Here is a 13,662-nt window from a genome sequence, read left to right on the forward strand (position 1 = left end):
ACACATGTATAATCTGAATTTTTTGGTGTGTTTGTGTATAAAAGTGTTTACGTGTGTCTGGATGTGTCTGTTTTGCACTCTTGATGTTTTATAGATTCACCCCTTCACTGTTGTGTGCTTTTTTTCAAGATCGTGGCTGATTTGTAGATTGTACGCACAAAAAAACTCACATTTTTGCCAATTTCCCATTCATTTTCCATGCGGGTCCATTTGGACCCGAACACCCCAAGTGTGACTATTTTTTTTACAACCACTTAGACTACTCACATCCTGTCCCCAATTTTTGGGGGTGTTCAAATACCAAATACCAACAAAGTCACCGAATTTCGGACCATTCCGAGGAAGCTGTGATTTTTAAAAAAGAATGTATTTAAATTCTTCGGGTCCATTTGGGCCGAACAACCCCAGAGGGTTAAAATGTCAGTGGACTGCTATAGAAGGAGAACAGAACAAGGTAATGAATCTTGATTTTACCTTGAAGGACTCCAGTTGTTGGTTAATGACTTCTGTTTCCAATCCAACAGACCCTTGGGACTCCTCTTGCTTCTCGGCACTGCTTAGTTTGCGGGTAAACTCTTGCGCCTTGCTGCAGAACTCCTCCAGATGACCGAGGGTCTCCTCGACCAGTTCCCTTCTCGAGGTGGCTCTGTCCATCAGCTTTCCACATTGCTTGCCCAGGGCGTCCAAGTCTCTCTTTAGACCCAGGAGATCCGGCGAGGCCTCTGACTCCAGCATCTTCTTGCAACTGTCTCTCCCATTGGCTGTGTTGGTCATCAGATCCTGAAGTTTAGCAACAAAGTCTTGGATAGTGCTTTGCTGATCCCGTAAGGTGTCAAGATCCCTGCCCACTGAGGCCATACCATCCAACTCGTCATCCAGGTCTGCAAAGTTGGCAAACATTTCGCGGATGCTGTTCTGGAATTGCCCGATGCCCTGGAGCTTGTTCTCCAGGGTGGAGCAAGCGTCCTCTACCTTTTTGGTAATTGACATGTGGTCTTTTTCCAAGCTATCTGCCTGAAGGAGAAGGTCTGTCACACCTTCAACCTCAGAGGCATCTACTACAAGACTTTGTGCAAGACTTTTAAGATGCTCAATCTGGTTGTGGACACCCTCTAAGCTGTTCTGCTGGGCCTTCATGTTGGTCAGGTTCTTGTTGCTGTAGGCCTGGACACCCAGGGAAGAGTGCGAATCGAGCTGTTTCCTGGCACCCTCCAGTTGGCCTTTGGCTTCTTTCTGTAAGTCATTGAACTCTTTCAGTTTCTGCGAGATATTTTCTAATGTTTCTCTTTTGAGCATTAAATCTTCCGTCAGCTTATCCAGTCGTTTACCAATGGTCGCCTTCTCCTCCCTAACCATATCGCCATCTGAAGTGACGACCTCCAGGAGGCTATCTGCAGCTGCGTTCGTTATCACGACTTGCCCTCGATGCTTGTCAACATCCTTCTGGATGGCCTTCAACTGCAAGAGGGAACCCTCGATCTCCACCGAGTTCACGCTGAGCTTTACATTCTTCCCCCTGTCTTCAAACTCTTGCAACCACGAGCTCAGTTGCTCTGAATGTTCCTTGTACTTCAACGCCCTCTGCATGGCCCCTTGAAGCTTCTCTGCTTGATCAGCATTGCTTTTCTTCACATCGTCCCAGCTGGACTTTAGAGCAGAGAGCTGTCCCTGAAGGGCCACCTTTTCTGCCCCCTCTGTTCTCTGAAGGAGAGTTTCACCCTCTTTCATGATGGTGTTATAAGGTCCCTCATGGTCACTAATGGCCTTCTGAACTGCACTGTTCTCCTTGAGACTCTGTTTTAGCCTCTCTGCGTATGCGGAGATGGGCTGTGTCTTGCTCTGCTCCTGGAGAGTTTGATTCAGCCAGGCTTGGAAGTCCTTAGAGGTCTGATGGAACTGCTGGGAGCTGGCAAAGGCCGAGTTGAGCTGCTCAATCCGCTTTCCTGGTTAAACACAAGGTACGACATAAGAATGTTAGATAAGAAGTCTCCACGGTTGTCACAATTATGTAATGCTGTGTCTGAGCAGAGCATAACATGACAAGAGTCAGGCATCAAGCACTCTTTCTACCATGACAGAATGCAAAAATGCTGTGTGAAGTGACAAAATCACAGTCAGTTGGGAACTGATGTTTGCTATTGTAACGGAGGCCAGCTAGTAGTTGCTGTGCGAGTAAACCTCACTGCCCTGATCTCAATAAGCGCTCTAGCAACAGGCTGCAGTCTTTAGCCTCTTTGTTAGGGCGCCCGACTCTCACGCAGGAGACCCGGATTCGAGGCCCGCTCGGAGCGGGTCGAGTAGGACCCGGGTGGAGGGGTTACGTTGGTGCCGTGACCCGGATGGGAGTGAGGTTTAGGGGGTGAGTGTAACGGAGGCCAGCTAGTAGTTGCTGTGCGAGTAAACCTCACTCCTCTGATCTCAATAGGCTGCAGTCTTTAGCCTCCTTGTTAGAGCGCCCGACTCTCACGCCGGAGACCCGGGTTCGAGGCCCGCTCGGAGGCACTAAATCTATGTCGCTAACACTCACCAAGCGTCAAATAAGAGTAATGAATCCTAACAATGCATGAATGTGAACAAACGTACATATTCTCTGAGCAGTTAAAGGGCCAGCGCTGCATCGTCATTCGTCACGAAAGTTTAAGCCTTGCCAATTTAAAGCTACACTGCGTGATTTTTACCCCCATCTAGTGGTGAAAAGGTATATGACCATCCAGTTAATATTAGTTTCTGTTCCTCTCAATTCCGATTTCGTTTTAACTCCTACGGTGGCCAAGGTAGTTCAAGATTAACATGGCTTCCAGTTCGACCTCGTCCATGAGTGTTAACTCAAACGTAAACGCGAAAGGCGAAGCTTGAATTAACACGTATGTCCCTCTTTGGCTAATGTACATTCAAGATGGAGGGGCAACATGGCGACTCACGAGAATACTTTATTACTTGAACGAAGTAAATATACATTAATGTGCACATATATTTTTGAAAGAACTAAGTGTTTTTAGCTAAGAATAAACTAAAAGGGTTACACAGTGTAGCTTTAAATATTCATGAGCAAGAAGATGTGAAAGGGAGCTCATTTGTGTAACTACTGTCAGACCGACCAGAAAAACCTAAAAAGCACTGTTTATTTAATTTTTTTTGTTACATTGTATTTATTTGTGCTTTTGCTTGTAATTTGATCATTTGTTCTTATTTTATTGTATCTAGTTTTTAACTATGTTAGGCTAGTAGTTTCAGAATTGGAATAGTGAATAGTTCATGTTCACTTTAAAAAAAAAAAAAAACTTTTGCTGATAATTTACTCACCCCCATGTCATCCAAGATGTCCATGTCTTTCTTTCTTCAGTCGAAAAGAAATTAAGGTTTTTGATGAAAACATTCCAACATTCTCCATATAATGGACTTCAATGGGAACCAAACGGTTCAAGGTCCACAAGACAGTTTCAGTGCAAACTGTTCAAAGGGCTTTAAACCATTTCAGACGATGAATAAGGGTCTTATCAAGCGAAACGATCGCTCATTTGAACCAAATGACACAAAAAAAGATTCGTTCATTTTGATGAACTAGTTCGAACAGGAAGTCATAAGACCCTTATTCATCGTCTGGAGTCGTTTAAAGCCCTTTGAACAGTTTGCACTGAAACTGTCTTTTGGACCTTGAACCGTTTGGTCCCCATTGAAGTCCATTATATGGAGAAAAATCCTGGAATGTTTTCATCAAAAACCTTCATTTCTTTTCGACTGAAGAAAGATAGACATGGACATCTTGGATGACATGGGGGCGAGTAAATTATAAGCAAAAGTTTTTTTCAAAAGTGAACTACTCCTTTAAACATAGCAAAGTGTTCAAATCTGCCATGGTTACGTGCGTGCAATGGTGATGTTGCAGAGGGAAGTAGTAGTTGACGTTAACTGCAATACCTGCTTTGTCCTCAAGTTGTCTGAACGGTTTAGTGACGGCCTCCAGCTGTTTGGTCAAGTCTGCTCTGAGATATTCCTCAGTCACCATTGCAGAGAGCTCAGAGCAAATGTTTTCTGCATCTTTCAGCCTCTTCTTCTCCTCTCGTAGCTGAGCCAGTATTGCATTGGTGGCTTCGATCTGTTTCTTGACTTCGTCAGGTTGGGTGCTGAGAGCCTGCTGGTTATTTAGTTCAGTCTCCAGGCAGGTGGCACTTTTGCTGAGTCTTTGCAAAATCTCCTGGAATTGAGCGGTCTTACCGACGGCCTGCTCGATGAGGGCATGTCTTTGAGACAGCTGACCCGTCAAGGCCTGCCACTTCTGGGAAATAGACGCCAGCTGTTCCTGAACCGGCTCGACAGCAGGGTCCTGCTTCTCGGAGGCACTGGCGATGGCCGCGGCGGCCTCGGTTAACTTCTCATACTGAGGCTTGCGGCTGTCAAACTCCTTGAGGAGAATCTAATCAAAGGAATGACATATGACATTAAGCAATGGGCATTAAAGGATAAGCGTTCTTCAGTGGCATTAGACATAGTACAGTATGTCACTATGTAACTTGAACAGAAATAATTGGTTTGACCATGTAACAAAAACATGTTTGGCAGAATGTTTATAATGCTCTTTTCGATATAATGGAAACTGTTGAGCTCCAAAACCAACAAAAATGCTTATATTAGGTCCATATTTCCAGTGTATTATATTCCAAGTCTTCTGAAGAGAAAAGATCACTTTAAATCACTTATTATTACTAAACATCACATCAAATGTCAAAAGTGTGATGTACAAATATGAGCTACTGCTGCTTTTCAGAGATGACTTAAATGACTTCAGTTTTGATGTGTTCTTCACACAAAGCCATCTAACCCAGCAGGCAATTTTGTGTTGAAAATAAGTCTAATAGCTGTCCAAACCTAGCCCTGAAGTATAGGCTGAAACGAGGCTAAATTTGGGCTGTCAGTGAAAACTTAGTAGACGTCTAGTAACTACTAGACAACATGTCAAATAAATGAAAACAAACACCTTGTAATCAAAATTTTTGTTCTAGAATATTTATTCTTTTTAATTTAGTATTTTGAGACAATTTAATTGAATTAATTTATTAATAATTATTTTTTTCAAAAAAATATGAATGCAGTATTTTAGTTTAATATAGAGTCTAGGCCTTCAGAAAAAAAAAAAATTTTTGAAGAAAATTAGCACCATCTGGTTACAGTATAGAGAAAAAGCGTAGAATCATGGTGTAACCACTATATGGCATGTACAGCTCTCTATGGAGAGGCATGTGAATTCCCCAGCTGTTTATGAACACATTTTTTTTTGTTGTTGGTGGATTTGAATATATGGTTGAAACAATCTTAAAAAGCTATTTCTTATAAAAAAAAAATGGCAAAAAACAAATATTCACAATTTTTTTTTCTTTTTTTTTTTACAATTTCCCATTCATTTCCTATGGGGGTCATTTTTGACCAAAGACCACAAGTGTGACTATTTTTTAAGACCACTTAGCATGCTCAACTCATGACCTCAATTTTTTTGTGTGTTCACATACATAATGCCATAAAAGTCACCAAGTTTCGTAACATTGCGATGAAGCTGTGATTTTTAAAAATTCAAAACATACTTTTTGTAATCAAAATTTATTGGTGTGTATGTGTATAAAAGAGTGTTTGTATGTGTGTGTGTGTGTTGGAGGGTGTGCCTGTTTTCCACTCTTGATGTTGTAGAGTGTCATCCCTTTCCTGCGGTGTACTTTTTTTTATAATTGTGGCCGATTTGTAGATTGTACATACAAAAATTCAGAGAACATTTTTTTTGTCAATTTCCCATTCATTTCCCATGGTCGGTCATTTTTGACAGAAGAGAACTCATTTTTTTACGACCACTTAGCCTGCTCGAATCATGACCTCATTTTTTTTTTGTGTTCACATACCCAATGCAATAAAAGTCACCAAGTTTCGTAACATTCCGATGAAGCTGTGATTTTTAATAATTCAAAGCATAAAGTTTTTTCGGTCAGAAATGACCGAAGAGCATCAGAGGGTTAACTTCAGATAACTTTTAATATTTCTTTCACATGAATTACAGTTCTTATCTATGTTTACGGCATAACTGCCCGTACCTGGACTTGTTGTTTTTGTGTGTTGAGCATGTTGGGATCCATAGACACAGAGCCCAGGACGCCCATCATCAGCTCCTTCTCCTGCAGCCACTGTGAGAGTTGTGGTTGGGTCGTCTGGAAGAGCTCCAGCATCCGGCACGACTCCTCCAGGTGCTGCTTCCCCATCTCCACGCATCCCCTGACCTCCTCCCATCCCGCATCTGTGTGTGGAGCAGAACACACATCGCTTTATCACTTTCGGCCCAACCCCTCCACTATCAGCTTGAGCTTTCACAGCAGCAAAAATGCCCCAGCACAAATCAATTCATTTAAATATATTTTGACTGCGGTGCTTAAAAGTAAATGTAAAAATGACCGATAAGTGGAGATTACAGCATTACATTTAGATCAAAGATCGCCTTTAGCGTTTCTGTTGAGTGCATGAATGCAACGGCCAATCAGAGGCGTTTAAAACAGTCACCAGTGCAGAAGAAATCAGCTGACACGCTTGTTTTGATAAAGCGCGCTGGCCTTATACACTCTAAAAATGCTGGGCTGTTTTAACCCAACTTTGGGTCAAATATGGACAACCCCAAACGTCGGGTTAAAAATGTAATTAAAAATTTTAACCCAATAGCTAGGTTTGTCCATATTTGACCCAAAGTTGGGTTAAAACAACCCAGCATTTTTAGAGTGTAATAAAAAAACGAGTGTACAATGCAAATAAGAGATTCACTGTAGAGCCCGACCGATAAAGGATTTTGAAGGCCGATACCGATACAATCCGATATTCCGATATATATCGGCCGATATTATTATTTTTTTTTTCCAGAAACGCACAACAAAATACTAACAGATTTTCCTAACATTAGTTATTTGTAGTTAATTATGAGTTTTAAGTAAAATATTATGATAATGCATAACTGGCTCTCTCTGCCCGACTCCGGCTGGATCAGCAGGTTGCAGGATGTGTGGCGCGTTATACACGAGTGTTGCCGACAGGGACGGTGTAGAGCGCCCTCTGGTGGACAACCTATACAACTCCAACACTCATGACATGGTTGAAGCGTGTTTCGTCCGTTTTTTTTTTTTTAAATATTCATTTATCGGCCATTATAACTGCCGATATATCGGTCTGGATCTAATTCACTGCACTCTGATTATAACAGTGTTTTTAGAGAAAAGCTGACTCAGTTTTGTTGTTCATGCTACTATGAGTACATTTACACGAAAACGATGTACACATTTGTTTCCTTTGCGTTTTTCGCAGTCACACACTGTCAAAACAATCCCCATTCACACGGACGCCGCGGACATGACCAACTCGCTGTGTTCTACTGCCAGGCCAGTAGAGGGCGATGTCCCTCTGTAAAGAAACACTACGCGACTATAGACTGAAAACGTAATACACATGCACATGACGTCACCGTTATCACAAATTCATGTTTTCACAAGTGTGCACTTTCAGGCCCCCAATACGCCGTTATCGTGAAGTGTTCAGCTGGAAACGGTGTGTTGTAAACAGGCCCTGAGAGATCCAGTGGGACGTCTCGATTTGAGCAATAAACTAAATCATAAACAGCTCTCAGCTTGTTTTGTCTGTTTGTGTGCTATTAATATACATTATTAATGGTGATTACAATATCAAGATTGTTGTTTTAATCTCGCAGCTGTCTGTAATGAGTGCATGTTTTTATATTTATAACATCTTCTGACCCACATCCGTTTAAAGACTCTAAGAGGCATCAGCCTTACACCTTGTTTTTGACCTTATCAGATACAAAGGAAATGTTTAATACATTTAAAATTGAAGAGTTCAGATGCAAAAGCAAAAGTGCCATTTGAAATTTTCTTCTAGAATGATCATTTTTATCAAGCTTGTATATTTAAGTTCAGTGATTTCACTTAAATGGCAATGATAATTACCTATTAATTTTTATTTAAGTGAAATTACTGAACTTAAATATACAAGTTTGATAAAAATCATCATTAAAGAAGACAATTTCAAATGGCATTTAGAGGCTTTTGCATCTGAACTCTTCAATTACATTAATATGTAACATCACATTCGAGGAGCATTAAACAGCTCGTGTAAATAATCATAAATGCCATGTGTGAAAATATAACATTTTACTGGTAACAGCCAAGCCAACATGGCATGCCATTCTTCAGATCGGTTCAATTAATTGATTCATTTTAAGTATTTGGCATAAAAAAGAGTGTATACATACACTAAATAAGGTGAAAACTGCCCGGTTCGCAGTGAGTGAGGGAGATGTGTGTGTGTGCTGGCAGTCCACACCGCAGATGAAAGTAGATTGATGGATGCATACCTATCTGTGCCAGCATGTGCTTCCACTGTTCTGCCTCGGGCCGATCCGGGTTCTCCTCCATTAAACTGAGCAAACTCTCCCTGAGCTGCTGGAGCTCAGCTTGCTTTCCTTTCATATTCTCTTCAAAAACCTGCAAGACAGACATAATAATCAGCTTTTTCAGAGCGTACAGTTTAAAGAATGTTCTTACAGTGGGAAACTCTCAAGGTTTTCATGTAGAATTGCGAGCATGACACAAAGTTTGAGCACTTTTTTCAGAATTTGTGTGCTGATTGTTGAGGAAAATCTGCAAAATTACTGAAGTATGGCAAAAAGTTCTTACTGTAACTCCTCAAACTTCACCAAACTTGCCTTGCAACAGCTTAGCAACCCCTTATATTAGCACATTAGCCAGCATCTAAAGCAGGGTTCCCCTGGGGGTTCGTGAGGGAAGTGCAGGGGTTTGATGAAAAGCTAATAATTAAATTGGATGCAAAATAGATGTGGCCGCACAATTAAGCAAAATAAAACTCAACTCGCGATATAGATTACTGCTATTATCAATCAAAGGCATGAAATAAGTGTATAGTTTATGGAGTGGCACTGTCTTCATCATCTCAGAATCTCTTCACTTCATGTACACGTTTGCATAATTATCAACATTTCTGTGCATTGAAACATATTCCACCAAAATGAACATGTGTGGATTTAAACAGTCGAAAGTGAAGAATTTAAGACATAAATACATTGTTACTTGCGGTGTAAACTAAAGACTTAATTTAAATAATATTATATATATATATATATATGAAGAGTTCAGATGCAAAAGCCTCTAAATGCCATTTGAAATTTTCTTCTTTAATGATGATTTTTATCAAACTTGTATATTTAAGTTCAGTAATTTCACTTAAATAACAATTAATAGGTAATTATCATTGCCATTTAAGTGAAATTACTGAACTTAAATATACAAGTTTGATAAAAATCATCATTAAAGAAGAAAATTTCAAATGGCATTTAGAGGCTTTTGCATCTGAACTCTTCATATATATATAAACATAATTTAGAAATACTATATATAAATTAGGGCTGTCAAATGATTAATCGCATCCAAAATAAAAGTTTGTGTTTACATAATATATGTGGGTGCACTGTGTATAATTATTTTATATATATATATATATGAAGAGTTCAGATGCAAAAGCCTCTAAGTGCCATTTGAAATTTTCTTCTTTAATGATGATTTTTATCAAGCTTGTATATTTAAGTTCAGTAATTTCACTTAAATGGCAATGATAATTACCTATTAATTGTTATTTAAGTGAAATTACTGAACTTAAATATACAAGTTTGATAAAAATCATCATTCAAGAAGAAAATTTCAAATGGCATTTAGAGGCTTTTGCATCTGAACTCTTCATATATATATATAAATACACACACATGCATGTATATTGAAGAAAAAAAATATTTATATATAAAATATTGATATTTAAATAAATTATAAATAAATCTATATACATGAAAATATTTCTTAAATATATACAAGCATGTGTGTGTGTATTTATATATTTATATATATATAAAATAATTATACACAGTGCACCCACATATATAATGTAAACACAAACTTGTATTTTGGATGCGATTAATTACGATTAATCGTTTCACAGCCCTAATATAAATAAAAATAAATCTAAAATTATGAATTAACTATTAAAATTAAATATTTGATGTTTACTTGTCATGTGACCATTAATCAACCAGAGAACCATGAATATAGACCATTTTGCAAGATGTAAACAACACTGGTCCAGAAGCACTTCCTGTTTCAGTTTGTAACTGATTTCTCTATTTCACATGTTAAGAAAACATCTTAAAGATGTTTGTTTAACTTTTTGATTCAGTTTTACATGTTCTGTTGGTTGTAATTTATCCCAGCTTTTATGTAGTGTTAAAAAACTGAAACAGGAAGTGCTTCCGGACCAGTGTTGTTCACATCTCGCGAAATGGTCTATATGTGAATAAACATGTTGTTAAATTGTTGAAATATTAACTTAAAATATGACAGGGTACTTCAAGTCAATATTTTAAGTGCAAAAATTACAAGCCATTCGACATAAAGCACATTAACGTCTTTCCTTCACCTTCTGTTGCTCGATCTGTGATTTGACGGTGTGTTTGGCAGACGGATGCTGACTCCATGATGCCGCCGTGTTCTTCGCGTCGTCCATCCACTGGCGCAGAGACTCGGCCTGTTCACGGACCGCTTGCACTCTCTTCAACACGGCGCTGAGCTGCGAGGATCGGGCCTTCAGGAGCTCCCCGAGATGCCCATAACCGCTGTTAATGCAGGACATCTTCTGCTGCACCAGCGCCAACTCTGACGGCAAACACAGATCATAGAGGTTTACATTAGCCATCATTATAGTTATTTATATCAGCAAAAACTGATGTATGAACTTTCACCTTGGTTTGTTAGATAGGCATGGCTTCCTGGACCAGAACCATTACTGACAGCTGATCCTACAGAAAAATAAATGATATATATATGGAGTTCACTGAGTGATCATGCTGGACTGAGACACGCGATAGATGTTTGTGTAAAATCTTAAAATAGTCCTTGGCAATACCTGAGTTGTGATGTATCTTGGCTTTGGCCGGTGATGTCAAAACACTGATTATGCTACATAGAGCAGATCCTTTGCTATTTATATCCTGGACGGCGGGAGCTTTGGAGGTCCACTCGTCCAGCAAGCCCTGCAGAAACAGTCATGTAGAGTTAGGAGACAATTTGACATTTTCATGATTCTGCGTTGACCTTTTGGATCATGACACACACATTCTTGAATGCTGAGCAATGCTGGAGTAACAAGGGTTAAATCACTGAAATAAACACTTTAAAACACACACACACATGATCCGCTGTGTATCCTCCTTATATGGGTGATTCTTCACAGAAATGCTTTACGAACATTTTTATTCGGGAAAAAAAGGATGGTTCATTTTTGTTTTTAATTACTTGTCAATGTTGATCAGTGTGACTGAATATTTGCTTGAATGATTCTATTTTGGGCTTAAACTTCTACTTTTCTATTTTTATAATACTGTTATGGAAAAAAATACAGACTGGTTGTATTTTTGGACTGGTTTATTGAGTAATTATATTTCTATATGCTCTGTAGCACTGTGAGATTGCCGAAATGTAAAGTGTATTACACACTAATACTCCACTGATACTCCACTGATACTCCACTAATACTCCACTGATACTCCACTGATACTCCACTGATACTCCACTGATACTCCACTGACACTCCACTAATACTCCACTGACACTCCAATGATACTCAACTGATACTCCACTAATACTCCACTGACACTCCACTGATACTCCACTAATACTCCACTGATACTCAACTGACACTCCACTGACACTCCACTGATACTCCACTGATACTCCACTGATACTCCACTGACACTCCACTGATACTCAACTGATACTCCACTAATACTCCACTGACACTCCACTGATACTCCACTGATACTCCACTGATACTCCACTGATACTCCACTGACACTCCACTGATACTCCACTGATACTCCACTGACACTCCACTGATACTCCACTGATACTCCAATGATACTCCACTGATACTCCACTGACACTCCACTGATACTCCACTGATACTCCACTGACACTCCACTGATACTCCACTGATACTCCAATGATACTCCACTGATACTCCACTGACACTCCACTGATACTCCACTGATACTCCACTGATACTCCACTAATACTCCACTGACACTCCAATGATACTCCACTGACACTCCAATGATACTCCACTGATACTAGGGTTGCCGCGGTGAGGAAAATTTCCCACCGGTTAATCGACGTGTGACAACACCGGTAATCCTGGTGTCACCGTGGAGGGCAGGGCGGGGGGGGGTTAAATAGCTTTTAAATGCGTGCGCGTTATACTTTCACTTTCGAAATAAGCGTCAATTGCTTGAATGGACAAAAAAAACAACTCGCTGATAATAAAACTTTTATTTATAGACTTTTATTACTATTAGCATAACGAACGAATAAAAATAGCCCCATGCATAGGCTGAAAAAAGTGAAAATCGGCAAAATGTGGGCCCAAACAAATAAGAACCATAAAACGTTTATTAACGAATAAGAAAATAAAATAGGCCTAAATAAATTACACAAAGTTTAAATGAGATAAAACCAATTAAAAAGAGACGAATATAAAACAAAAACTTCAAAACGGACCTTAGCCTACATAAATGACATACTTTCACTTTCGAAATAAGCGTCAATTGCAATTCAGCGTCAATTGCTGGAATGGGAAAAAAAAAAAAAAAAAAAAACTCGCTGACAATAAACTTTTATTTAGACAGCACTTTTATTAGAATAATAAACGAATAAAATATAGACAGAACTTTTATTAGCATAACGAACGAATAAAAATAACCCCATGCATAGGCTGAAAAAAGTGAAAATCGGCAAACTGTGGGCCCAAAAAAAAAAAAATAAAACGTTTATTAACGAATAAGAAAACAAAATAGGCCTAAATAAATTAAACAAAGTTTAAATAAGATAAAACCAAATAAAAAGAGACGAATATAAAATAAAAACTTTAAAAAGGACCTTAGCCTACATAAATGACAGCACTCTAAAAAAAAGTAAAACACTATAAATTGGCATTTATTAACATTAATATATATTGGCCAAAATATTGCCAAACAGGCGCTTTTGCATTGCGTTTTGACACCAAATCTTCCGCCATTATCTTGCTTTTCTGTAATTTGACTCGTTCTCGTCTCCACACGTGCTAAATGGAATCCTGATGCTTGCTGATCTGTGACGTGACGGCACGCGTTGCGCAGTTCATTTTTAATTATAATGCTCTCTTCAGAACTAAATAATTGAAAATTATTATTTTTAATTAATTCAAATAAATATTTTAGCAAAAACGAATACTTTAAAAAAAAAAAGTCAAGACATCGCGGTGTCACGGTGGGAAAGTGATGTCACCGGTGATGGGGCTTAAAACCGGTAACACCGTCAACACCGTCTATCGCGGCAAGCCTAACTGATACTCCACTAATAATCCACTGATAGTCCACTGATACTCCACTGATACTCCACTGATACTCCACTAATACTCCACTGACACTCCAATGATACTCCACTGACACTCCAATGATACTCCAATGATACTCCAATGATACTCCACTGATACTCCACTGATACTCCACTGATACTCCACTAATACTCCACTAAT

The 13,662-nt window shown here is 39.1% G+C and overlaps 1 protein-coding gene across 6 annotated transcripts in view; it reads right to left on the reverse strand.

Annotated features, from left to right (window-relative positions):
• The window catches only part of dst (dystonin), a 302,233-nt gene that overhangs the window by 133,026 nt on the left and 155,545 nt on the right, over positions 1-13,662 (reverse strand). For all 6 annotated transcript variants that reach the window (XM_089117354.1, XM_089117353.1, XM_089117352.1 and 3 more), the window contains 7 exons: positions 10,999-11,125; positions 10,835-10,891; positions 10,513-10,748; positions 8,387-8,516; positions 6,075-6,274; positions 3,919-4,414; positions 475-1,943 (listed from right to left, as the gene is read on the reverse strand). In XM_089117354.1, the coding sequence (XP_088973480.1) occupies positions 475-1,943; positions 3,919-4,414; positions 6,075-6,274; positions 8,387-8,516; positions 10,513-10,748; positions 10,835-10,891; positions 10,999-11,125 (2,715 nt within the window). The remainder of the gene's footprint in view (positions 1-474; positions 1,944-3,918; positions 4,415-6,074; positions 6,275-8,386; positions 8,517-10,512; positions 10,749-10,834; positions 10,892-10,998; positions 11,126-13,662) is intronic.

Source organism: Pimephales promelas, chromosome 11, assembly GCF_988280905.1.
Source record: "Pimephales promelas chromosome 11, fPimPro1.hap1.1, whole genome shotgun sequence".
Classification (NCBI taxonomy): Eukaryota; Metazoa; Chordata; class Actinopteri; order Cypriniformes; family Leuciscidae; genus Pimephales; species Pimephales promelas.